Genomic DNA, 27,120 nt, shown 5'->3' with positions numbered 1-27,120 from the left:
GTGATTTGGTAAAAGATTTGCATTTTTCCACTTTACATCAAACATCCATTATCTATAAACATGTTAATAAATTGCTAATAATTGAACTACTATTAATATGGCAGAAATACTGTTGTAACAATATTTTTTTATTCAATTTCTTATTTGATAAAGCTGTTTTAATGAAAATTAATAAAAAGACAAAGGATGAAATATTCATATTAGCAAAAAGAAAAAGATTACACTATCTATTAGATGAGTATGCTGGTTTGGGGACAGAGTCAGCACTGTGTCATAAGAGGAAGGAGATAAGGGGATTCCCAAATACAGAAAACCAGTTCCCTTTCTAACAACAAGGACAGGAGTGGATGGGGAGAGATGATGATGATGATGATGATGATGAGGACCTGGCTGCCTGCGCTGCTCTGCCTGCTGACTACATTCGGTAATGCTAAGGACCCATGTCAAGGTAGGACAATCTTATTATCATTATGCAATATTACAAAGCTGATATTAAGTACAAGGTGTGCTCATGTGGATATCAAGTAATATATGGAACCAATATGCCGTGCATTGCATATCCCCTAATCAACTAAAACGTAGACAAAAATAACATTACAGTTACAGAAGTATCTTTGGGTATTAACAGACCATTGTGCTGTGTAGTATGTGTCATTGCAACGTCTGGCTGCCAGGGATAATCTGTTACTCATTATATATACAGTAAAACCTTGGATTGCAAGCATAATTCGTTCTGTAAACATGCTTGTAATCCAAAGCACTTGTATATCAAAGCGAATTTTCGAATAAGAAGTAATGGAAACTTAGATGATTTGTTCCACAACCATTTATTCATAGATATTTCAGTTTATAGTCCATATAAAAAGATTATAGCAATGTTGTGTAACCATAAAATGTCCATCCACAAATGGAAGCCTCCACAAGGGGATTAGAACCAAAATCCAGTAGGAGCTACAGAGTTGTAGGTAAAATTGATCCAGGGTAAATCCGATTGCCTCTCGGGGGATCAGGAGGGAATTTTTTCCCCTGCTGTAGCAAATTGGATCATGCTCTGCTGGGGTTTTTTGCCTTCCTCTGGATCAACTGTGGGTATGGAGTTGGGTGTATGGGATTATATTGTGTTTTTTATTTTGTTTGTTTATATTTTTGTGGTTGAACTGGATGGACTTGTGTCTTTTTTCAACCTGACTAACTATGTAACTATGTAACTATGTAACTATGTATAAAAGAGAAGAGAGGCGCCTCTAAGTGTAGCAAAATGGTTACATTTGATGAAGGTACAGCATTTAGTAATGGTTGATGATTAAAAGAGGCACATCTGAGTATGCAGGGATCTGGGGTAAAGCGGTCCACATAGACCTCGCTTCTCTTTTATGCTCAGTTGTAACATGACGCTACTTATATCAAGACATCGCTTGTATATCAAGTCAAAATTAATTAAAAAATGTAGCTTGTCTTGCCAAACGCTCTCAAACCAAGTTACTCTCAAACCAAGGTTTTACTGTATATTCATCCAGTGTGGTGTAATGAGCAGTTTCTGACACTTAGCACACCATGTATATGTTGCTCCTTCATGTAATATTCCCTTTCTTTGTGACTTGCTTATAATTATAGGAGTGCCAGCTGTAAGCCTTGACCAGCTAACCATCCTCAGGGGAAGTCCTGGCATCCCGGGGGCTCCAGGTCAGCAAGGAGAATCTGGGAAAACAGGAGTCACAGGTGAGAGCCTATACATTTATTTATAAATATACAGTATATATATATATATACATACACACACACACACACACACACACACACACACACACACACACACACACACACACACACACACACACACATACAATTTTTCACAAAAGTAAGTACACCCCTCACATTTTTGTAAATATTTTATTATAACTTTTATGTGACAACACTAAAAAATTACGCTTTGCTACAATGTAAAGTGGTGCGTGTACAGCTTGTATAACAGTGTAAGTTTGCTGTCCCCTCAAAATAACTCAACACATAGTCATTAAAATCTAAACCGTTGGCAACAAAAGGGAGTACACAAATAAAAAAGGTAAAGCTGCGCTGTAACATGAATCAGCATAAATATCAATTATGCTGTATGTGATGCACACAAAACACCAGTGCAATATGAGAAAACAAGTGAAAAATTATGTGCAAAAGTCCATGAGAAGGATGTATCATAAAAAGTTCACATATGTGACAGAAAGTTCTCCGAATGGGTGAAATTAGATATCCAGATGATATTGTGAATCTGTATAGCAGATGACAGAATCCTCCACCACTTATATTCTAACTGCTTACCAGAGCAAGAAGTTAGTCAGGCATATAAACATATGAGCCACTTAAAGGGATCCGGGAAATACTGTCAATCTCTCTCCAATCTCACCAGTCTTCTACATCAGACCCATCTCTCTCCATAAGTAAGACCCAGAGGAGAAAAACACTAATATAGCGTAATACCGTTTTGAATGGTTTTATTATTAAAAAAGTAGTGCACTCACATGTATGCAGATTAAAAGTGCGTGTATCGATAATAGCCGGCCGGCTCTACTGTCCGCTCGTCCTTCCGGGTAGACAGCGTGGTACGAATCATGGTGACGTCAGCACGTCGCTCCTCCCTACGCCGTTTCGTCACAATAATGACTTCTTCCAGGTGCCCCTGGAAGAAGTCATTATTGTGACGAAACGGCGTAGGGAGGAGCGACGTGCTGACGTCACCACGATTCGTACCACGCTGTCTACCCGGAAGGACGAGCGGACAGTAGAGCCGGCCGGCTATTATCGATACACGCACTTTTAATCTGCATACATGTGAGTGCACTACTTTTTTAATAATAAAACCATTCAAAACGGTATTACGCTATATTAGTGTTTTTCTCCTCTGGGTCTTACTTATGGAGAGAGATGGGTCTGATGTAGAAGACTGGTGAGATTGGAGAGAGATTGACAGTATTTCCCGGATCCCTTTAAGTGGCTCATATGTTTATATGCCTGACTAACTTCTTGCTCTGGTAAGCAGTTAGAATATAAGTGGGTGTATCTTAATCAGTGAACTCAAACAAAGGCTGCTTGGGGCCTGGTTGATTGACCATAGATCAAGAGAAAAGGGGGGGGGGGGAGGAAGGTTGTATGGGATTTTAAAGGCACTAGCATACATCAATGTAAAAATATATAAATATTTATTTTGACATATTATAATAATACAAAATATACAAAAATTACAAGACACTTTGTCTTGTAATTTTTGTATATTTTGTATTATTATAATATGTCAAAATAAATATTTATATATTTTTACATTGATGTATGCTAGTGCCTTTAAAATCCCATACAACCTTCCTTCCCCCCCCCCCCTTTTCTCTTGATCTATGGTCAATCAACCAGGCCCCAAGCAGCCTTTGTTTGAGTTCACTGATTAAGATACACCTACTATAAACAACAGGGATGTTGGCACACTTTACAGATTTTATTTAATTCTAATGAGGCAATACTCGCAATTTCCACTTAGAATATAAGTGGTGGAGGATTCTGTCATCTGCTATACAGATTCACAATATCATCTGGATATCTAATTTCACCCATTCGGAGAACTTTCTGTCACATATGTGAACTTTTTATGATACATCCTTCTCATGGACTTTTGCACATCATTTTTCACTTGTTTTCTCATATTGCACTGGTGTTTTGTGTGCATCACATACAGCATAATTGATATTTATGCTGATTCATGTTACAGCGCAGCTTTACCTTTTTTATTTACTATTTTATGTTTATCTGACATATGAGCTGCAGCAGTGTTTTTATTATTTTTATTTTTTCTTTATTTATTATTTCTTATTTTTTAGTATTACTATAGTCTCAGCACTATCCACCTGTCTTTGGACCTGCGCAGTATTTTCTTGTATACAAAAGGGAGTACACACCTAAGTAAAAATGACCAAATTGGGCCCAAAGTGTCAATATTTTGTGTGGCCACCATTATTTTCCAGCACTGCCTTAACCCTCTTGGGCATGGAGTTCACCAGAGCTTCACAGGTTGCCACTGGAGTCCTCTCTCACTCCTCCATCACGACATCACAGAGCTGGTGGATAACTCAACACACAGCCATTAATGTCTAAACTGCTGGCAACAAAAGTGAGTACACCCCTAGGTGAAAATATCCAAATTGGGCCCAATTTGTAATTTTCCCTCCCTGGTGTCATGTGACTTGTTAGTGTTACAAGGTCTCAGGTGTGAATGGGGAGCAGGTGTGTTAAATTTGGTGTTATCACTCTCACTCTCTCATACTGGTCACTGGAAGTTCAACATGGCACCTCAGGGCAAAGAACTCTCTGAAAAAAAGAATTGTTTCTCTACATAAAGATGATCTAGACAGACCCTATTTTCTGGTAGCCAGTATACAACACAGATCCCATTCTCTAGTGGCTGATGTACAACACAGACCCCATTCTCTGGTGGATGGTGTACAACACAGTCCCCGTTCTCTGGTGGCCAGTGTACAACACAGACTTTATTCTTTGGTGGATAGTATACAGCACAGACCCCATTCTCTGGTGAATGGTGTACAACACAGACCCCATTCTCTGGCAGCCAGTATACAACACAGACCCTGTTCTCAGGTGGCTAGTGTACAACACAAACCCTATTCTCAGGTAGCTAGTGTACAACACAGACCCTATTCTCAGGTGGCTAGTGTACAACACAGACCCTATTCTCAGGTGGCTAGTGTACAACACAGACCCTATTCTCTGGTGGCTGGTGTACAACACAGACCCATTTTTTTTGGGTGGATGGTGTACAACACAGACCCTATTCTCTGGTGGCCGGTGTACAGCACAGACCCCATTCTCTGGTGGCTGGTGTACAGCACAGACCATATTCTCTGGTGGACAGTGTACAACACAGACCCCATTCTTTGGTGGATGTCGTATAACACAGACCCCATTCTTTGGTCGCCGGTGTACAACATAGACCTCATTCTCTGGTGGCTGGTGTACAACATAGATCCCATTCTCTGGTGAATGGTATACAATACAGACCCTGTTTTCTGGTGGCCGGTGTACAACACAGACCCCATTCTCTGGTGGCTGGTGTACAGCACAGACCATATTCTCTGGTGGATAGTGTACAACACAGACCCCATTCTTTGGTGGATGTCGTACAACACAGACCCCATTCTTTGGTGGCCGGTGTACAACACAGACCTCATTCTCTGGTGGCTGGTGTACAACATAGATCCCATTCTCTGGTGAATGGTATACAATACAGACCCCGTTTTCTGGTGGCTGGTGTACAACACAGACCCCATTCTCTGGTGGCTGGTGTACAACACAGACCCCATTCTCTGGTGGCTGGTGTACAACACAGACCCCATTTTCTGGTGGCGGATGTACAACACAGACCCCATTCTCTGCTGTGAAAAAGAAGAGGGGAAAGGGAACGGAAAAATGTGGGACTTTAAATGAGATATAGGAAAACCTACGTCTCCATTCCTAATAAAATGTAAATAAGCAGCAAATTGGGAAGAATGTTCAATATGGCCAGAAAATTTGTCAATAATTTAAATACATATGTATTTATTATCTGGACAGTGAAAAACTGTCTCATATTGAATACAGAAATTGATAGACATACAAGAAAATCTATACATTAAAGCGGAGTTCAACCTAAAAATGGAACTTCTACTTAACCCACTCCTCGCCCCCTTACATGCCACATTTGGCATGTAATTTTTTTTGGGGGGGGGGAGTGGGGGCTTCAGGAGAAGGGGACTTCCTGTCCCACTTCCTCCTTCCGCCGAGGGACTGGAAAAGCGATTAGCTTAATCGCCTTTTCACAGCCCCTCCCTGTAGACGAGCGCCTGTCCAATCGGACGGTGCCGCTCGCGCAGTGCCGCTCGCGCATGCGCAGTGGGTGCCCGGCCGTGAAGCCGAAAGCTGTGACTGACGGGTGCCCACACTAGGAATGAAGACACCGGCCGGCGAGGGGGGGCGAGGAGCGGAGTCCCGGCCGGCGCGTCGCTGGAGCCGTGGAGCAGGTAAGTGTCTGTTTATTAAAAGCCAGCAGCTACACTTTTTGTAGCTGCTGACTTTTAATAAACTTAAAAAATGGGTGGAAAACCCCTTTAAAGACCAATGTCCTAGAAATAGATCATAGCATAAAAGTACACTACACAATGTGGCATAAAATATCGTCCTCCATGTTTATGTGACTTGTGAAGAGAGTGGTATAATAATAATAAATCCAACTAAGCTAAAATAAAATAGACTGTCTATATAAGACATAAGATGCATCCAGATATGCCCGACATGTTTTGTGGCTAAAAAAAAACATTTCTCAGGGGCAGGTGCATACAGTAAATAAACAAAGCCTGGAATCTGCGAGACCCAAACCTGGAGGCTGCCTATAGTGTCCATACTGGGAACTGTGGTAGATTGGACCCACCAGGGTTCAAGCACACACACACATGGTCCCACACTGTTTGATGTGCAAGGGGGGATGAGGTGTTGGAAAAGACCCAATTGGCAAAATTGTTTGGGCTCCATTTATATTGCCACAAAAGGGAAGACCGAAATCCAATAGCAGATACAAGTTGTGTGAGAGAGGTGCTGCCATACTCCCCATTCTCTAGTGGCTGGTGTACAGCACAGACTCCGTTCTCTGGTGGCCAGTGTACAGCACAGACTCCGTTCTCTGGTGGCCAGTGTACAGCACAGACCCCGTTCTCTGGTGGCCAGTGTACAGCACAGACCCTAATCTCTGATGGCTGGTGAACAACACAGACCCCATTCTCTGGTGGCTAGCGTATATCATGGACCTCATTCACTGAATGCTAGTTTACAACATGGGCCTCATTATCACAAATGTTTGTTACTCTTTGTACTCTCTAGAGAAAACAATAAATGTTCGTATTGTGAATAGACATCATTTGGCAAAGCAATGTGTCTGGTAGTCCCATTCCATGCTAAACTCTTTTGTAGGTGACCAGGGACGACTAGGAGAACCTGGAAAAATTGGGCCTCCTGGACAAAAAGGTCAGTGGTAATAGCAGTTACTGTATAAGTGGGATTCGGGGGAGGGCAGTCCCTATAGGGTTAAAGGGGCCTTGAAAATAGTATTGGTTTTAACTATTGATCTTTATTTTTGTGGTATTCAATCACTACTGTTTTTTTTTTTTTTTGCTAAATTAAAGTCATTGTAAACCCTAAAAAAAAAAAATAATAATAAAAAGCTCTGCAAGACAAAGGCATTATGAGCTTGTATGCATAGCATACTAACTCATTATGTATTACTTACCTCAGATCGAAGCCCCCACAGCGGTCCTTGACCCCCCCTCCGGCCGCGGACATCTCTCCCGGAGCTTACTTCTGTGTATTCGCAGCTCCGGCGCTGTGATTGGCCGGAGCCGCGATGACGTCACTCCCGCGCATGCCTGCGGGAGCTGCCGGTAACGGCACATTTAACTGAAGCAATGGCACGCCATGCCATTGCTTCAGTGCGCATGTGCCGATCACTTCGAAACATGCAGATATAGGGGGATATCTCCTAAACCGTGCTGGTTTAGGAGATATACAGGGTAACTACAGGTAAGCCTTAAAGGGTTTTCTTTGTTTTCTTTGTCTGAATTTCTCACCTCCTGTTCCTCCTCAGTAAGATGTTCTGGCTGACTAACCTCCAGCCAGAACAGCTCGGATGATGGTGGAAAGCTTACTGAGGAGAAACAGGAAGTGAGAAATTCAGACAAAGGAAAAAAAAACATTTAGAAGGGAAATCGAAGATAAAGGTAAGAGAACAAACAATGCACTAGCTTAAAGGAACCTATTTAGAAAATAAAAGACAAACCTTTACAATCCCTTTAATATAGGCTTACTTGTAGCATAACGTGTGTTGTAAGGGTTTACAACCACTTTAACAAAAAAGACTGACAATTTTGGGAAAAAAATAACAAATTTTTATTTGTTTCTGATATAACATTTTGCAAATAAATAATTGTTCTGCATAAATTTAGGATACATAGGCCCAGATTCTCAAAGGGCTTACGACGGCGCAACGCCATTTGCGCCGTCGTAAGTCCTAATATGGGCCATCGTATCAATGCGACTGATTCTTAGAATCAGTTACGCATAGATATCCATTAGATCTGACAGGCGTAAGGCTCTTATGCTGTCAGATCTTAAATGCAAATTTTTTTTTTCGCCGCTAGGTGTCGCCTCCGTCGTTTTCCCGATCGAGTATGCGAATTAGCAAAATACGCGAATTCTCGAACGTACGCACGGTCGACGCAGTGAAGTTACGAAGTTTACGTTAGATTTGCGACGCGTAAAGTTGCCCCTGGGTATATGAGGCGCAGTCAATGTTAAGTATGTAAATAATGTACATATGCGCTAAAAACAACTAATTAATGTGATATCTACTACAAAAGATCAGATGCCAAATGTGATAAAAAACAAACAAAAATTGTTAATACTGATGAGTGAACTCGGTATTGTTATCACCGCAAACAAATGTGATAAAATCAAAATAGCATCGACTGCATAAGGTTTCCAATAACCGTCCCTATAGTTGAATGGATATTGCTCTGAAGGGTTAACAGTGCGTGTTTAATCAGCGGAAAGTGAATGTCAGTGCAATCAAACCAACACAGCCTAGGATGGCTATTGAGCACTACAAATGGATTCAGACCCGCTTCAGTGTGATGATACCACACAGAATAATGAATAATATGCAATGCATAGCATGCTCTATGGACATTACCCAGGATTAAGTCACGTGGCAAGTGACGATACGCGTGGGGGAGGAGCCTGCCATACGAGACCTGTCGGAAGTTCCAGAGTGAGGAACTCTACAATTCGTTACTGAGTGGCTTTCACAAAGAGGGGGAAAATCGTGAGTGTATCAGCGCACAGCGCCTCTGATTCTGCTTTGGAGCTTTGCAGCATTACACTATTGTGTGTTTTTTTCTCTCCCTGATATATTTCACATCCTGCCGTGATTTGTGTGGAGTGGATCTGAAGTAACTGCATTGCATATTATTCAACAATATCATCGTGGTATCATCACACTGAAGCGGGTCTGAATCCATTTGTAGTGCTCAATAGCCATCCTAGGCTGTGTTGGTTTGATTGCACTGACATTCACTTTCTGCTGATTAAACACGCACTGTTAACCCTTCAGAGCAATATCCATTCAACTATAGGGACGGTTATTGGAAACCTTATGCAGTCGATGCTATTTTGATTTTATCACATTTGTTTGCGGTGATAACAATACCGAGTTCACTCATCAGTATTAACAATTTTTGTTTGTTTTTTATCACATTTGGCATCTGATCTTTTGTAGTAGATATCACATTAATTAGTTGTTTTTAGCGCATATGTACATTATTTACATTGTTTATGGTTTGGTCACCTTTTTTCACATAGTGCAGCTTTTTACATTTGATTATTAATTGTGTGGTGTAATTTTGGATCTAGTAGCGCTGTAGTTTATATATTATTAATGTTAAGTATGGCCGTCGTTCCCGCGTCGAAATTTAAAAATGTACGTCGTTTGCGTAAGTCGTCCGTGAATGGCGCTGGATGCCATTTACGTTACCGTCGAAACCAATGACGTCCTTGCGACGTCATTTAGCGCAATGCACGTCGGGAAATTTTAGGGACGGCGCATGCGCAGTACGATCGGCGCGAGAACGCGCCTAATTTAAATGATCCACGCCCCCTACCCGGATCATTTGAATTAGGCGGGCTTGCCGCCGCAACTTTACAGGCAAGTGCTTTGTGAATCAAGCACTTGCCCGTAAAACTTGCGGCGGCGTAACGTAAATGAGATACGTTACGCCGCCGCTGTATTATGCCGAGATACGAGAATCTGGGCCAATGTATTCTGCTACATTTCTTTGGTGAAAATAACCCAAATCAGTGTATATTTTTTAGTTTATAGGAAAGTTATAGATTCCAAAAACTATGGGGTACATACAGTATCTCACAAAAGTGAGTACACCCCTCACATTTTTGTAAATATTTTATTATATCTTTTCATGTGACAACCCTGAATAAATAACACGTTTCTACAATGTAAAGTAGTTAGTGTACAGCTTGTATAACAGTGTACATTTGCTGTCCCCTCAAAATAACTCAATACACAGCCATTAATGTCTAAACCACTGGCAACAAAAGTAAATACACCCCTAAGTGAAAATGTCCAAATTGAGCCCAAAGTGTCAATATTTTGTGCCGCCACCATTATATTTTAGCACTGCCTTAACCCTCTTGGGCATGGAGGTTACCAGAGCTTCACAGGTTGCCACTGGAGTCATCTTCCACTCCTCCATGATGACATCACGAAGCTGGTGGATGTTAGAGACCTTGCGCTCCTCCACCTTCTTTTGAGGATGCCTCACAGATGCTCAATAGGGTTTAGGTCTGGAGACATGCTTGGCCAGTCCATCACCTTTACCCTCAGCTTCTTTAGCAAGGCAGTGGTCATCTTAGAGGTGTGTTTGGGGTCGTCATCATGTTAGAATACTGCCCTGCGGCCCAATCTCCGGCAGCAGGACGGCACTCTGATCAGTCATCGGCTGTGTCCTGTCATATGACATCCAGTCAGGATAGGAAACCACCCACCCGGCCATCAAGTTGAAGGTCAATTGCTTAAATAAAAACTCTGCATATGGATCATTGCATTTTTTAAATTAGTATGCACCTGCTGAAAACCATCAATGACCAGGTTGACTTTTTGAACATCTCTCATTTAGTTATATCATCAGGAAATGCTGGTCTTGATGCATATTTGAAATAAAAATAAGTAAAGGTTCAACGTTGTTAATTATAGTTTATTTCTTATAAAACACTTTCCCTCATTTATTTATTTTTTATTTTTTTCATTTTCAAAGAAATTTATTGAAAGGCAGTACAGTACATTTTAAGAGCCTCCAGAACAACCTGGGGCTAAATGGTGTACATACAATTTGAAGTCAAAATCAAAAAAATTAGCCTAGAGCAAAAACATCATTCTACATAAAATAGGCTATTTTTCTTCACCTTAAACCTAAGTTTAACCAAAGAAAGAGAGAGTAGCACCTAGAACTGACTGTATTCCCGGCACCCTCAATGGGATCACACTGTGCCTAAGAAGCATTGAGTACGTTAAGCTCGAAGGACGTGCTTAAAAAAAAAAGAAAAACAGGCGGGGATGCACCCCCAGCCCCAGAATAACTGGTGTTTCCAGGGTCGAGGGCCAAACCCAAAGTAGGGAATATCATAACTTATTCCCATGTCTTGGTGATGGCAGGAGTGTCAGGAACGTTACTTACCGAGGCCGAGATGCCAAGGGCGGCTCACCTTTGCGACTCAATGAGATCCACCCGCTGGGGTTTGAAACAGAAGGAAGGACGCACCAAGAGGCACCGGGTCCAGTGGCAGGAGGGAATCCAAGTTGGACCGGGAACTGGATAGCCAAAGCTCACTGGAGGCTGTTCAGAAGCACACAGGAAATAGTCCAAACAGAAGGTGCTCAAACAGGAACAAGGCTGAAGAATAATCCAGAGAACAAGCCAAGGTCAGGGGTTGGAGCAGGTAGGGTATCTGAAGTTCAAAGCCAAGGTCAGGGGTAGAGAAGTCAGACAGTCCAAAGTTCAAGCCGGGGGCACAGGGTCAAGGAGAGCAGCAATCCAGAGAGCAAGTTAAAGGTCAGGTAAACAGGATATCCACAGATAAGGTTTCCAGTAGCAAACACTGCAAACGAACCAGCAATTTGCAAAGAGGAAGGGGCTGGCTTAAATAGGCCGCTCAGGCCACTGATTGGTCCAAAGTAGCACGAGTTCAGAACCAGGCTCCGACGGACAGCAAGAAGAATAACACTGAGCAGTGGCTCAGAGGCAAAGACCTGGACCAGCAATGGCGAGGTCCTGGGTTCAATTCCACCCAGAGCCAACTGGGGGACGACCACGCCTCGCTGTCTGTTTGGCACGGTAGCGATCGTGACAAGGAGACTCCGGAAGAGAGCATATAAATTATACAATCATCTCCAGTGTTCTTGTCACCGTAGTAAAGAAAGAAAAATGAAAACAAAAAATAAAAAATTCTCTAATGTAATCATACAAGTCGAAACTGACTGCTTATTCTTCGAAGATATAATAAAAAAAATAAAAATAAAGAAGGAAGGAAAAGGGAAAGAGAAATAGATAGAGAGAGAATATAGGTTAGTGTTGCCAGCTACGAACTTTGGAAATCGGTCCCTTAGTCCTATGAATATATGATAAAAAGAGAGAGAACAGAGATAAGGTGGAGTTCCGCCACCCCTCCTTGTCCTTATATAATAGATAAGCCAATGTGTCTAGCCCAGGGTTCCCACACTGCCACAACGTTTCCAGAAGAATTAAGTATTGAACTGACCATTTTCTCCTGGTGCATGATCCAAGAGATTTTCTTCTTGGACATCCCTCATTTATTTTATGCTCCCCTGAACTTATCTGTTTTTTCATTTTTTTCAGGGGATCGGGGCCCCCTTGGACAGCCAGGGAAGGAGGGACCCTCAGGATTGAAAGGTTTGTCAGAATTCCACAGTCCGGCATACAAAAAGAACGTTACTCTGTCACCAGAGGTCACAGTAAGTGATCCTGGGGTCTACTCAAAAGCCTTTACTCAAACTATGTCTTGCTATTTCAGGTGACCCCGGCCCACAAGGACTAAAGGGGCAGAAAGGTGACATCATTGTACAGATTGTCATGTTAGATGTCTGTACGTCCCACTGACATGGATCTATTGGGATAATGTAATCTTTGTTTTTCTTTTTTGCCATTAGGTGAAAGAGGAGCCTTCTGTGCACAAAGTAAGTGAAACACTGAATTTGAATCACACCATTTATTCAATCTGGAAATGGTCAGTTCCACACTGTGTTTATGATAAAAAAAAACTGATAAGCAATAACTTTATGACCACTGACAACTTTAATGAATAATATTGATTATCTTGTTACAACAGCATCTGAAAGTTATATATTAGGCCATATTCACACTTGGTCGTTCGGGTCCGTCTGTCACGCATCGGTATGGAGCGTCGGATGTCAGCGGAGACATGTCCGCTGACATCCGACCCACTAAAAACAGACGTATGGGGGCCACGTCCCCATCCGTCCATGCGGATCGGATTGGGTAAGATCTGATGAAAACGGACATGCTGTCCGTTTTCATCAGATCGCTCCATAGGGAAACAGCGGTGCCCGACAAGCCCCTCCCCGCTCAGTGAGCAGAGAGGAGCTTGTCATCCGTCGGCACAGCGGAGATCTGCGGACTGATCTCCCGCTGAGCCTACGGGAGCAGGCGGACTCCGTAGCGAGGCCTTAGGCAGCAAGTAAACATGTTGGGCCAGATTCACATAGAATTACGCCGGCGTATCAGCAGATACTCTGACGTAAGTCCGAATCTAAGGCCGTCGTATGTTTAAGTGTATTCTCAAACTGAGATACGCTTAAACATGCCTAAGATACGACGGTCAGCGCCGTTGTATCTTAGGGTGCAATATCTACGCTGACCGCTAGGTGGCGCTTCCATTGTGGTCGGCGCAGAATATGCAAATTACTAGTTATGCCGATTCACGAACGTACGATTGCCCGTCGTAGTGATTTTACGTCGTTTTCCGTAAAATTGATGTGTTGAAAGGAAAAAAAAATGGGTATGCAATTTTGTTGTGTATTGGGCTGTGTAGCTGCAGACTGGTCAGGGTACCCATGCTGACCCATGGACACAGCCAAAAGCACCTACAATGGGCATGTGAGCATTAAAACTGGACCACAGAGCAATAGAAGAAGGTGGCCTGTTCTGATGAATCACCTTCTTTTATATAATGTGGATAGCTGGGTGCATGAGCATTACTTGCCTGGGTAAGAGATGGCACCAGGATGCAAGCCAGTGGAGGCAGTGTAATGCTTTGGGCAATGTTCCACTTGGAAACCTTGGGTCCTGCCATTCGCGTGGATATTAATTTGACATGCACTACCTAACTAAACATTGTTGCTGACCAAATACACTGTTTCATGGAAACAGTATTCCCTGATGGCAGTGGCCTCTTTCAGCAGAATAATGCGCCCTGTCACACTGAACAAAATGGTTCAAGAGTGGTTTAAGCAACATAACCAGTTTAAGGTGTTGACTTGGCCTCTGAAGTCTCCAGATCTCAATCAACTAGAGCATCTGTGGGATGTGCTGGAAACACAAGTCTGATTCATGGAGGCCCGCCTCGCAATTTAGAGGACTTAAAGTATCTGCTGCTGATGGCTTTGTGCCAGAAACCACAGCATACCTTCAGAGGTCCAGTGACATCCATGTCTCAATGTGTTAGGGCTGCTTTGCGGGAATAAGGGGGACCTATTTAATATTAGGTGAGTGGTCATAAAGTTATGGCTGATTGGTGTATAGTCATTTGCCTGTCTTTGCTAACAATGCAACTATAGTGGTTATTGAACAATGTAACGACATTGCAAACCATCTAACCCTTCTGTAACCCTCCAATATGTCACTTATAAACTAGTCCACACGACACATTTATATTTCACAGGAGGCCTTATAATGAAAGAGTACTACAAGATAGGGAATCACAAGATGCCTTTGTTTCTTTTGTTCAGCACATGCCCAGTTGAATTTTGCTAAAACTATTAGCTAAGGGGCCCTGGTGACCCTATTTGTCCAGCTGTATGAACCACCAGGACTTATGATTGTGTCAATGTCACTTCATAACATATGGTGCCATCAGAGCTCTACTATGTTGAAGATGACGTTATAGTTATTTTATAGTTGATTTCATTGTTTTCCTTCAGTTGCCAGGAACTGTAAAGATTATGCAAAGAGTCTTGCCCTGAGCAGACGGTACACTATATACCCAGATGGTAAGAAGCCACTAAGGGTCCTGTGCGATATGGATACTGATGGAGGCGGCTGGATAGTAAGTTACAAGGACCTTATAAATGTTAGAATCAGTCTTAAGCTGCTGCTCAAAGAAGTTATTTAAATACTGTGATATGAGATGTCTATATAATTGTAGCATTTCCATAATTAGATTTTCCAGAGACGCTGGGATGGATCAGTTGATTTTTTCCGTGACTGGAAAGCCTACAAGGCTGGGTTTGGCAACCTCTTGACTGAGTTCTGGTTGGGAAATGACAATCTGCACTTATTAACATCATCAGGTATTCATTTATTCTATATGACCCATGTGGGTCCATCACTTACACAAAGCCAAATTGGGTCATTCCCAATAGCTCATAACCCAGTGATATTCCTAAATAAACTGAGACATGGTCTAGGTGGTTCTAGCTGAAGACTCCTCAATATAGTGCCTTTTGTTTTGCAATGAGTACATGTATGATCACAGAGTTGTCACAACATGAAGAGATCATGGGGTATAAATGATCATATTTGTTTAACTATGTTTCTACAATTATATTTATCAATGGGAATTTGAATGAGCTCCATCAAAATTCCATGATAGGTTACAGTAAGGTTATAGTAAACTAACATAGTGGTATAGATGAATGTATCTCCAATATATTGCATGCACAAAGCAACCATTAAATGTTCCTGGTCCCTTTTAGGTACATGGGAGTTGCGGATAGACGTACAGGATTATAATAACACCAAACAGTACATGAAATACTCCTCCATCAAAGTGCTGGGGGAATCTGACAAATACCAGTTGCTGCTTGGAGACTTCAAGGGTGGAAATGTCGGTAAGTGGCTGAATAAAATTGCAAATACTTTTGTAGCACTACCCAAGAGGGAGCTGCTGGAATAGATTTGGGCCTGCACGTTACCTCACTATTCGTTGTCTAGAGGATGAGAGTCTATAGAAACCTCATTATCCACACAAGTTGTAAATCCTTTTTGTTAAGCTTTATTTCGCACAAACTTGCACAGATAGAGGGATGGAGGGTCAGGCACTTGATGCAGATCACTGGGGAACTTTTAAACTTAAAAAAGTCACACTCACCATTTCCTCCGAGTGGGTACTGCTCACCCGGATAGGTCCCTCCCCCGGCCTAGCAGCCGGGATGATGCACAGACAAAAAGAAAGAATAACAATCTCTGCCACAGACTTTAGTGCGATAAAGATGAACTGTTGAATAATACTCTGCCACAGAATTTAGTGCAATAAAGATGAACTGTTCAATAATCCTCTGCCACAGGATTTAGCATTCGGTTATCCAGCCTTACAGGTTAGGCCGCGTACACACGATCGGTCAAAACCGATGAAAACGGACTGAAGGACCTTTTCATCGGTCCAAACCGATCGTATGTGGGCCCCATCGGTCAGTTATCCTTCGGTCAAAAAAATGAGAACTTGCTTTAAAATTTAACCGATGGACGCCTAACCGATAGGTTAAAACCGATCGTTAGTATGAAAAAGCATCGGTTAAAAACCCACGCATGCTCAGAATCAAGTCGACGCATGCTTGGAAGCAATGAACTTCGTTTTTTTCAGCACGACGTTGTGTTTTACGTCACCGCGCTCTGACACGATCGGTTATTTAACCTATGGTGTGTAGGCACATCAGACCATCAGTCAGCTTCATCGGTTAACCGATGACAACGGTCCTTCGGACCGTTCTCATCGGATGGACTGATCGTGTGTACATGGCTTTAGAGCCTTTAAGCCGACCTGGCACACTGTAAGGTAACATAGGCTATGGTGCATCCTCCAATAAAGTCACCAGGCTTTAGTGCAGTAAATATGAACTGTTCAATAATCCTCTGCCACAAGATTTAGTGCAATAAAGGTGAACTGTTCAATAATCCTCTGCCACAGGATTTAGTATTCGGTTATCCAGCCTTACAGGTTAGAGCCTTTATACCGACCCGGCACACTTTAAGGTAACATAGGCTACGGTGCATCCTCCAATAAAGTCACCAGGCCTTCCCCGAGATACCAGCCTTCCGCTCGGTCCTCTCCAGGACAGGTCCTCCCCTGGTTTCCTCCATTGAGTAGCTTCCTCCCTTAGGACAGACAGCACAGGACCACCTTCAAAGTGTAGGCCCCAGTAAGGACAACTGGGCCTATGTGGCAGGGATGCAGCCTCGGTCCAACGTGGCCGCGCGGATGTAATCAACCATCAGATACCCGAGCCCGGAGGGCAAAGGGGCAAAAAATCCCTAAAAATTGCATCTGCCCCTTAAGTACCCTTCCCCAGCAAGCTAATTACCAGCTCAGACATACACTAAATTTAAACATAGCGCCTGGTCATCAGGAGCAGGGCGCTACACTGTTTTCACTGCTGTAAAATGCGTGACAACAGTTTTAAAAAAAATCCTAGCACCCCTGGTTTTTTTTGGGTCCCTTTGGGGAGATTTCTCTTTGCTCTCTTCGCTTTCTTCCTGTAACCAAAACAGGAAGAGAGAGTTAATCCCTCCAAAGCAGTGGCGGCTGGTGCTCCAAATTTTTAGTGGGGCACAAACAAGCTGAAATTCTGAAAAAAATAAAATAAATTGCAGCCTCACTGTGCGCTCACACGCAGCCACTGTGCCCATCAAAACGCAGCCACTGTGCCCATCAAAATGCACCCACTGTGCCCATCAAAACGCAGCCACTGTGCCCATCAAACGTAGCCACTGTGCCCATCAAAACACCACCACTGTGCCCATCAAAACGCCGCCACTGTGCCCATCAAAACGCTGCCACTGTGCCATCAAAACGCTGCCACTTTTCCTTTAAAACGCAGCCACTATGCCCATCAAAACGCAGCCACTGTGCCATCAAAACGCAGCAGCATTTTCAGAAGCTTAGAAAATGCCATTCTAATATTTATCCCCAAGCTCAATTATAAATCATAAGAGTGGCAGAACTCCCGTCATAAATGGTATCCATCCCGTACCAATCACCGACCTTGTTATTCAACTGCTTCTTTACAATTGGTTTGTTTTTAATACTTTGATTTAATGACTCCTTTATATCCTTGAGGATCTGGCTGTCCATACCATTTCATCAGACAGTGTTTAGTATCTGGGAATCCTGACACTGATTCCAGTAGTGTCTTTATAAGAATCAATTTAATTATATTACAGCAGCCTAGAGAGGACAATAGCACATAACAATGTAAATTCTAGGCAAGAAATTCAAGCTCTTCGCAGCCAGGCAATTAGAAAATCAAATCTGACTCTTACTGAAAGTCTGCTGAACTGTGAAAGCTCTCCGTTTTCTTATCAGCAGAATCTAGCATCCATAACAATAGCGGCAATGTGCTTGATTACCCTGCTGCTGAAATGGTCCACTTGGCTCTAGAGACCGCGCACCAAGGAAAAAAGACACATTGCACATTAAGCCAATCAGGTTACCGATAACTAGGGATGAGCTGGTCATTTCGAACAAAATGGGTCGTTTGCGCCAAATTCGAGTGACACGCGTTTGCCCATAATTCACTGCGGCTTTGCGCGCTGATGATTGGTCAAGCATGCACCATGACCCTGAATGCTTGGCCAATCACAGCATCCAAAAAACGAAGAACCATAATTGGCCAAAGCCAGGGTGGCTTTGGCCAATTATGGCTCAGGGGGTTTAGTACACGCCCCACACTATATATGGCCGCCTGTAAGGCGGCCTCGTGTAGTGTGTTCCGGCTTTGTTAAAGAGAAGTCAGTCAGACAGTTAGAGAGAGAGAGATAGATAGAGACACAGGGCCAGATTCACATAGAGATACGACGGTCTATCTCGAGATGCGCGGCGTAAGTGTAAATGTGTGCCGGCGTATCTATGCGCCGTACCCACAGAAGCAGATGCGCCCGAAAATAGGCTTCATCCGTCCGACGTAACTGTCCTCTGTCGGCGGAACTTAGGCGCATATTTAGGCAGGGCGCATCTTTCATTCCCATTGATTTCCTATTCAATTATGCAAATGAGAGAGATATGCCGATTCTCATGCGTACGTTTGGCCGGCGCAGGCTACGCGCAGTGCGCGTAATGCCGCGTACACACGGGCAAACATGTACGATGAAACCGGTCCGCCGGACCGTTTTCACCGTACATGTCTGCCCGGGGATTTCTGTACGATGGCTGTACTAACCATCGTACAGAAATCCGCGTGTAAACAATAAGCGGGGCGTGTCCGCGCCGTCAACGCGGCGACATGGGCGGCCCTGCCAGTTAAATGCTTCCACGCATGCGTCGAAGTCATTCGACGCATGCGAGGGATGGCGGGCGCTTGGACATGTATGGTAGGTCTGTACAGACGACCGAACATGTCCGAGCGGGCAGGATTCCAGCGGGCTGTTTTAAAACAAGTCCAGAAATATTTGCCCGCTGGGAAAAGGCCCGGCGGGCAAATGTTTGCTGGAATCCTGCACGCTCGGGCCTACACACGACCGAACATGTCTGCTGAAACTGGTCCGCGGACCAGTTTCAGCAGACATGTTCGGTCGTCTGTACGGGGCCTTAGCTGTACGCCCGGTCTAAAGTTACCCCTCATAAAAGCAGGGGTGACTTTGCACCAGACTTGCACAGGTCAGCTGGAGAGCAGCAACAGCAGCAGCAGCGTTACAGATGACCTGAGCAACAACACTTGCAGGACAACACATCTGTGTGCCAACATGCCAGGGGCAGCCGTGGTCATAGCACTACTGCGTCTACGGGCAAGTAGAAGGAGGACCCCTTTACATTACACAGCCCTTGTACCTCTGGACCCCTTTACATTACACAGCACCCTGCACCTCTGGACCCCTTTACATTACACAGCCATTGTACCTCTGGACCCCTTTACATTACACTGCACTCTGGACCCTTTTATATTACACAGCCATTGTACCTCTGGACCCCTTTACATTACACAGCCCTTGTACCTCTGTACCCCTTTACATTACACAGCCCTTGTACCTCTGGACCCCTTTACATTACACAGCACCTTGCACCTCTGGACCCCTTTACATTACACAGCACTCTGGACCCCTTTACATTACACTGCACCCTGCACCTCTGGACCCCTTTACATTACACAGCACCCTGCACCTCTGGACCCCTTTACATTACACAGCATCCTGCACCTCTGGACCCTTTTACATTACACTGCACCTTGCACCTCTGGACCCCTTTACATTATACAGCCCTTGTACCCCTGGACCCCTTTACATTACACAGCACCCTGCACCCCTTTACAATACATTGCACCTTTGGACCCCTTTACATTACACAGCACCCTGCACCCCTTTACATTACACTGACTGCACCCCTTTACATTACACAGCCCTTGTACCTCTGGACCCCTTTACATTACACAGCACCCTGCACCTCTGGACCCCTTTACATTACACTGCACCCTGCACCTCTGGACCCTTTACATTACACAGCACCCTGCACCTCTGGACCCCTTTAAATTACACATCCCTTGTACCTCTGGACCCTTTACATTACACAGCACTGTGCACCCTTTTACACTACACTGCACCTCTGGACCCCTTTACATTACACAGCACCATGTACCTCTGGACCACTTTACATTACACAGCCCTTGTACCTCTGGACCCCTTTACATTACACAGCACCCTGCACCTCTGGACCCCTTTACATTACACTGCACCTTTGGACCCCTTTACATTACACAGCACCCTGCACCTCTGGACCCCTTTACATTACACAGCACCCTGCACCTCTGGACCCCCTTACAATACACAGCCTCTTGCACCTCTGGACCCCTTTACATTACACTGCACCCTGCACCTCTGGACCCCTTTATATTACATAGCCATTTTACCTCTGGACCCCTTTACATCACACTGCACCCTGCACCTCTGGACCCCTTTACATTACACAGCCCTTGTACCGCTGGACCCCTTTACATTACACAGCACTCTGGACCCCTTTACATTACACTGCACCTTTGGACCCCTTTACATTACACAGCACCTTGCACCTCTGGACCCCTTTACATTACACTGCAACCTGCACCCCTTTACATTACATTGCACCCTGCACCCCTTTACATTACACAACACCCTGCACCTCTGGACCCCTTTACATTACACATCCATTGTACCTCTGGACCCCCTTACATTACACTGCACCTCTGGACCCCTTTATATTTCACAGCCATTGTACCTCTGGACCTCTTTACATTACACTGCACCCGGCACCTCTGGACCCCTTTACATTACACAGCCCTTGTACCTCTGGACCCTTTACATTACACAGCACCCTGTACCTCTGGACCCCTTTACATTACACAGCCCTTGTACCTCTGGACCCCTTTGCATTACACAGCACCCTGCACCTCTGGACCCCTTTACATTACACAGCCATTGTACCCCTGGACCCCTTTACATTACACAGCCCCTTGCACCTCTGGACCCCTTTACATTACACTGCACCCTGCACCTCTGGACCCCTTTACATTACACAGCACCCGGCACCTCTGGACACCTTTACATTACACAGCCCTTGTACCTCTGGACCCTTTACATTACACAGCACCCTGCACCCCTTTTCACTATACTGCACCTCTGGACCCCTTTACATTACACAGCACCCTGTAGCTCTGGACTCATTTACATTACACAGCCCTTGTACCTCTGGACCCCTTTACATTACACAGCCCTTGTACCTCTGAACCCTTTACATTACACAGCACCCTGCACCCCTTTTCACTACACTGCACCTCTGGACCCCTTTACATTACACAGCACCATGTACCTCTGGACCCCTTTACATTACACAGCCCTTGTACCTCTGGACCCTTTTACATTACACAGCACCTTTGGACCCCTTTACATTACACAGCACCCTGCACCTCTGGGCCCCTTTACATTACACTGCACCCCTTTAGATTACACAGCCCTTGTACCTCTGGACCCCTTTACATTACACAGCACCCTGCACCTCTGGACCCCTTTACATTACACAGCCATTGTACCTCTGGACCCCTTTACATTACACTGCACTCTGGACCCCTTTATATTACACAGCCATTGTACCTCTGGACCACTTTACATTACACTGCACCCTGCACCTCTGGACCCCTTTACATTACACAGCCCTTGTAGCTCTGGACCCCTTTACATTACATGGCACCTTGCACATCTGCACCTCTTTACATTACACAGCCCTTGCACCTCTGGACCCTTTACATTACATGGCACCTTGCACATCTGCACCTCTTTACATTACACAGCATCCTGCACCTCTGGACCCCTTTACATTACACAGCCCCCCACAGCTCTGGACCCCTTTACATTACACAGTACCCTGCACCTCTAGACGCCTTTATGTTACAGAGACACCCCCCTTAACAGTTCTGGGCCCCCTGTATGTTACACAGACCCCCCTACAGTGCAGACCCCCGCTACAGTACAGGCCCCTGCTACAGTGCAGACCCCCCTACAGTTCAGGCCCACCTGCAGTGAAGACCCCCCTACAGTACAGGCCTCTGCTACAGTATAGACCCCCTACAGTACAGACCCCCACTACAGTAAAGACCCCCGCTACAGTACAAGCCCCCTTACAGTGCAGACCACCGCTACAGTAAAGACCCCCTACAGTACAGGCCCCCGCTACAGTACAGGCCCCCTACCGTACAGACCCCTGCTACAGTACAGGCCCCCTTACAGTGCAGACCACCGCTACAGTGCAGACCCCCCTACAGTACAGGCCCCCGCTACAGTACAGGCCCCCTACAGTACAGACCCCTGCTACAGTACAGGCCCACCCCTTCCTACAATACAGACCCCCACCCCTTCCTACAATACAGACCCCCCCTTCCTACAATACAGACTCCCCCCTTCCTACAATACAGACTCCCCCCTTCCTACAATACAGACCCCCCCCCTTCAGACCCATAATTTACCAGGCTCAGTCTCAGAACACACACCACAGAGAGCCCGAGGTAGTGGCTTGGCAGGGGGGGGGGTGTTTGCGAGCTGCACCCGAGCCAGTCGGCACATCTGGGAACGGCGCAACGATCCCCTTCTCTCACGGCTCTGATCAGTCTCGGGCAGCGGCTGTCAGCCGAGCAGAGAAGCCGCCTCCCCCTCCTCCTTTATGTCTACAGTATAGACCTGTAAATAAGGAAAAAATAAATGAAACTCCATCACGGGCATTTCTTTGATCAACATTGTTTTTATATGGAAATCAACTAAAAGTTTTTATATTTAAAATAGTCACAAGTGTTTCTTGAGCGAGCTTTTGTATTTAACATTTTTTCACAAAAATAAATGAAATTCACATAACTTAGGTTTGTTGTTGAGTTGCTGGGAGGAGTTTGGTTATAGAATTGGAGTGGCCATAGAAGAAAGCCCAACATTCCATTTTGGAATTCGAAAAATTACACATTATGCTGTATATGCTGCTAACTTCTGTGTTAATTAAAGCCCTCCTGGTGTATTTCAGGGGACATTATGAATTATCACAATAAAATGAAGTTCACTACCGAGGACCAGGACAATGATGAGAGATCCTCGGCAAACTGTGCGGTGCAATTTAAAGGAGGCTGGTGGTATAATGAATGTTATAAAGCAAATATGAACGGATTGTATTACTTGGAGCCTGATACCAGTAACCTCGGGATCAACTTGCAGATAGATAAAGGCATGCAATTTTCCTATAAATTCACCGAAATGAAGATTCGTCCCATTTAGACATGAATTTATTTACTTTTATAAGGGTATGCATGCTACAGATACTAGATTGTATCAGTTTGGGATTCAAAAATATTTATCTGAAAGATTACAATTACAATTAAAAAGGCGATTATAGTCTGAAATACAAAGTATTTCTAAAATAACGAATACATGTTAATTAAATATGTTAATCTTTTCAATTACTGTGACTACATAAATAAACGGTTGTCATTAATCTCACTTTTATTCGTGATATACTTACATACCTCTTTCTTTCACTCCACCCCCCTTACTCTATCTTCCTCTCTCCCAACCACCCCCTCTACCTCCTTCACTCTTTACTTTATCTGCCTTTCTCCACCCCCCTCTTTCTCTCTTCCTCTCTATTTCCTTCTCCTTTTTTCTCCCTCCATCTCTTTAATCCTGACCAGTGTCCATTGTCTTAACAGCTGCTGTTTATTTTTTATTTAAAGTTTATTTATTTTTTCATATAAAAAATGAAATATACATATACTTCACATATTTAACCACTTCAGCTCTGAAAGATTTGGCTGCTCAATGACCAGGCCATTTTTTGCGATACGGCACTGCGTCGCTTTAACTGACAATTGCGCAGTCGTGCGACGTTGTACCCAAACAAAATTTTTATTCAGATCATCTCTGCGGTTTTAATTTTTTGCGCTATAAACAAAAAAGACCGACAATTTTGAAAAAAAAAACACAATTAGCCAGATTTAGAGAGACGGGCACATCTTTAGTTCGGCGTAGCGCATCCCATTTGCACTACGCCGACGTAACATAGTGAGGCAAGGCCAGTATTCACAAAGCACTTGCTCCCTAAATTATGTCGGCGTAGCGCAAATGGCCCGGCGTAACCCCGCCTAATTCAAATTAGGCAGTTAGTGGGCGTGCTACATGTAAAGTAACCGTGACCCCATGTAAATGAGGGCCGTTGGTACGGCGCATGCGTGTGCATGCTCAGAATCACGTCGCAAATACTCAATGCTTTCGATGTGAACGTAACCTACGCCCAGCCACATTCACGTACGCTTAGGCAAACAATGTAAAATACGACGGCTGTTCCGTCATCCATACCTTGCATTGGCTGCGCCATCTTTTTGGTGGTTTATCTTTACGCCGGCGTATGTCTTACATAAACGGCGTAGCTTACGACGACGGGCGTACGTATGTTCGTGAATCGGCGTATCTTGCTCATTTACATTATTGACATGTAAATCCACGTACACGCCCCTAGCGGCCAGCGTAAATATGCACATAAGATACAACGGCGTAGGAGACTTACGTCGGTCGTATCTTAGCAACAGTGAGGCGTATCTCATTTTAAGAATGCGCGCAAAGATACGACGGCGCTCATTCGGACTTACGACGGCGTATCTACTGATACGCCGTCGTAAGTCTCTCTGAATCTGGCTAACTATTTTGTACTTTTTTCTATAATAAATATCCCCAATTCTTTTAAAAAAAAAGGCAATTTTTTTCCTCAGTTTAGGCCGATATGTATTCTTCTACATATTTTTGGTAATAAAAATTGCAATAAGCATATATTGATTGGTTCGTGCAAAAGTTATAGCATCTACAAAATAAGATTTATGGAATTTTTATTATTATTAATTTTTTTACTAGTAATGGCGGTGATCAGCGATTTTTATCGGGACTGTAACATTATGGCAGACAGATCGGACACTTTTGACACGTTTTTGGGACCATTGGCATGTATACTGTACAGCGATTAGTGCTATAAAAATGCACTGATTACTGTATAAATGTCACTGGCAGGGAAGGGGTTAATAGTAGGGTGCAATCAAGGGGTTAACTGTGTTACCTAGGGAGTGATTCTAACTGTGGGGGGATGGGACTGCCTGGGTGAGGAGAGCAATCATTGTTCATACTTAGTATGAAAAACAGATTACTTTCCTGACAGCACGGAGCGATTGCAGATGCCCAGGCCCGCCCAGGGGAGCCAACCTGCTGCAGTATAACTGCGGCGGCTGGTCGGGAAGGGGTTAAACACATTATTATTATTTTTATACAGGATTTATATAGCGCCAACAGTTTACACAGCGCTTTACAATATAAACATTACTCTAAAAACATACACCCCCCCCCCCCCCATTATTCCATATGTGCCAATCACTCTGGGTCTGGGTCTGGTATGGATTTTAAGGGGAACTCAACAAAATTAATAAAAATATTGGTGTAGGGCCCCCCCAAAAAAAATCCATACCAGAACCTTTGGGTCTGGCATTGGTTTTTAAGGCAAACTCAATGCCAAAATGTAAAAAAATATGGGCGTGGGGTCCCCCCCCAAAATCCATACCAGACCATTATCCGAGCATGCAGCCTGAAGGTCAGGATGGGGGACGACGAGCCAGCACCCCCCCCCCCTCCTGAACCGTACTGGGCCACATGCCCTCAACATGGGGAGGGTGCTTTGGGGTCCTCTTCCCAAAAAAACTGTACAGTGTTCGTCAAGGTCTGCGGGCTTATCCGAATCTGGAAGCCGCCTTTAACAAGGGGACCCCCAGATTCTGCCTGACCCCCTATGTGAAAGGGTATGGGGTACATCGTACCCCTACCCATTCACCAAAAAAAGCAGTGAAATGTAAAAAAAACTTTAGTCGGTTTTTAACAAGTCCTTTATTGTAAAATAACTCTGAGCCATCTTCTTCCCTGAGCCGTCTTCTCCTGCCACTGTCTCTCCCTCCGCCATCTTCTGCCTGAGCTGTCTTATTCCCCGAGCCGTATCTCCTCGCTGCTGTGTTCTTCCACGCAGTCGGTTACCTGCTAATAAAAAAAAGACGCTGTTCTTCTGTGGCAGTCTTTCTCCACTGTGTTGTCACCCGCTGTGTGGCATCCTTAACCACTTCACTACTGGGCACTTAAACCCCCTTAATAACCAGACCAATTTTCAGCTTTCGGTGCTCTCACATTTTGAATGACAGTTACTCAGTCATACAACACTGTAACCAAATGACATTTTTGTCCTTTTTTCCCCACAAATGGAGCTTTATTTTGGTGTTATTTAATCACCAATGGGTTTTTTATTTTTTGCGCTATAAGAGAAAAAAGACTGAAAATTCTGTAAAAAAAAAAAAAAAATTCTTTGTTTCTGTTATAAAATTTAGCAAATTGGTAACTTTTCCTCATAAATTTTGGCCAAAATTTATACTGCTACATATCTTTGGTAAAAATAAGTACAAATTGGTGTATATTATTTGCTCTTTGTGAAAGTTATAGAGTCCACAAGCTATGGTGCCAATATCTAAAATTGATCACACCTGAAGTACTGACGGCATACCTCATTTCTTGAGACCCTAACATGCCAGAAAAGTACAAATACCCCCCAAATGACCCCTTTTTGGAAAGAAGACATGGTATTTAGAAAGAGGCATGCTGAGTTTTTTGAAGTTGTAATTTTGTCCCACAATTATTTGCAAAATCAAGATTTTTTTTTTCATTAAATTGTCATATTAGCGGGTTTTTTCTCACGCACAGCATATGCATA

General features: G+C 44.0%; 1 protein-coding gene across 1 annotated transcript; it reads left to right on the top strand.

Moving 5' to 3' along the window:
- The first annotated feature begins 342 nt into the window (after nt 1-342).
- Nucleotides 343-23,834, top strand: LOC120919272 (ficolin-1-like). Its single transcript, XM_040331346.1, has 10 exons — nt 343-448; nt 1,615-1,719; nt 6,994-7,047; nt 12,504-12,557; nt 12,679-12,714; nt 12,815-12,841; nt 14,825-14,949; nt 15,064-15,193; nt 15,599-15,733; nt 23,365-23,834. Exons 1-10 carry the CDS (start codon nt 358-360, stop codon nt 23,610-23,612), a joined length of 1,005 nt encoding a protein of 334 aa, XP_040187280.1. The 5' UTR covers nt 343-357; the 3' UTR covers nt 23,613-23,834.
- Nucleotides 23,835-27,120: the final 3,286 nt, after the last annotated feature.

The sequence above is a fragment of the Rana temporaria genome, chromosome 12 (assembly GCF_905171775.1).
Source record: "Rana temporaria chromosome 12, aRanTem1.1, whole genome shotgun sequence".
Taxonomy (NCBI): Eukaryota; Metazoa; Chordata; class Amphibia; order Anura; family Ranidae; genus Rana; species Rana temporaria.
The sequence above is the reverse complement of the archived record's forward strand: the minus strand, read 5'-3'. Positions and strand labels throughout refer to the sequence as shown.

What these genes read in the sequence shown, in the direction of transcription:
- LOC120919272 (XM_040331346.1), top strand. Translation starts at nt 358, where the DNA reads ATGATGATGATGATGATGATGATGAGGACCTGGCTGCCTGCGCTGCTC. An exon ending in CTGATGGAGGCGGCTGGATA is followed by an intron (nt 14,950 to 15,063) that starts GTAAGTTACAAG and finishes TTCCATAATTAG; the next exon opens with ATTTTCCAGAGACGCTGGGA. An exon ending in CTTCAAGGGTGGAAATGTCG is followed by an intron (nt 15,734 to 23,364) that starts GTAAGTGGCTGA and finishes GGTGTATTTCAG; the next exon opens with GGGACATTATGAATTATCAC.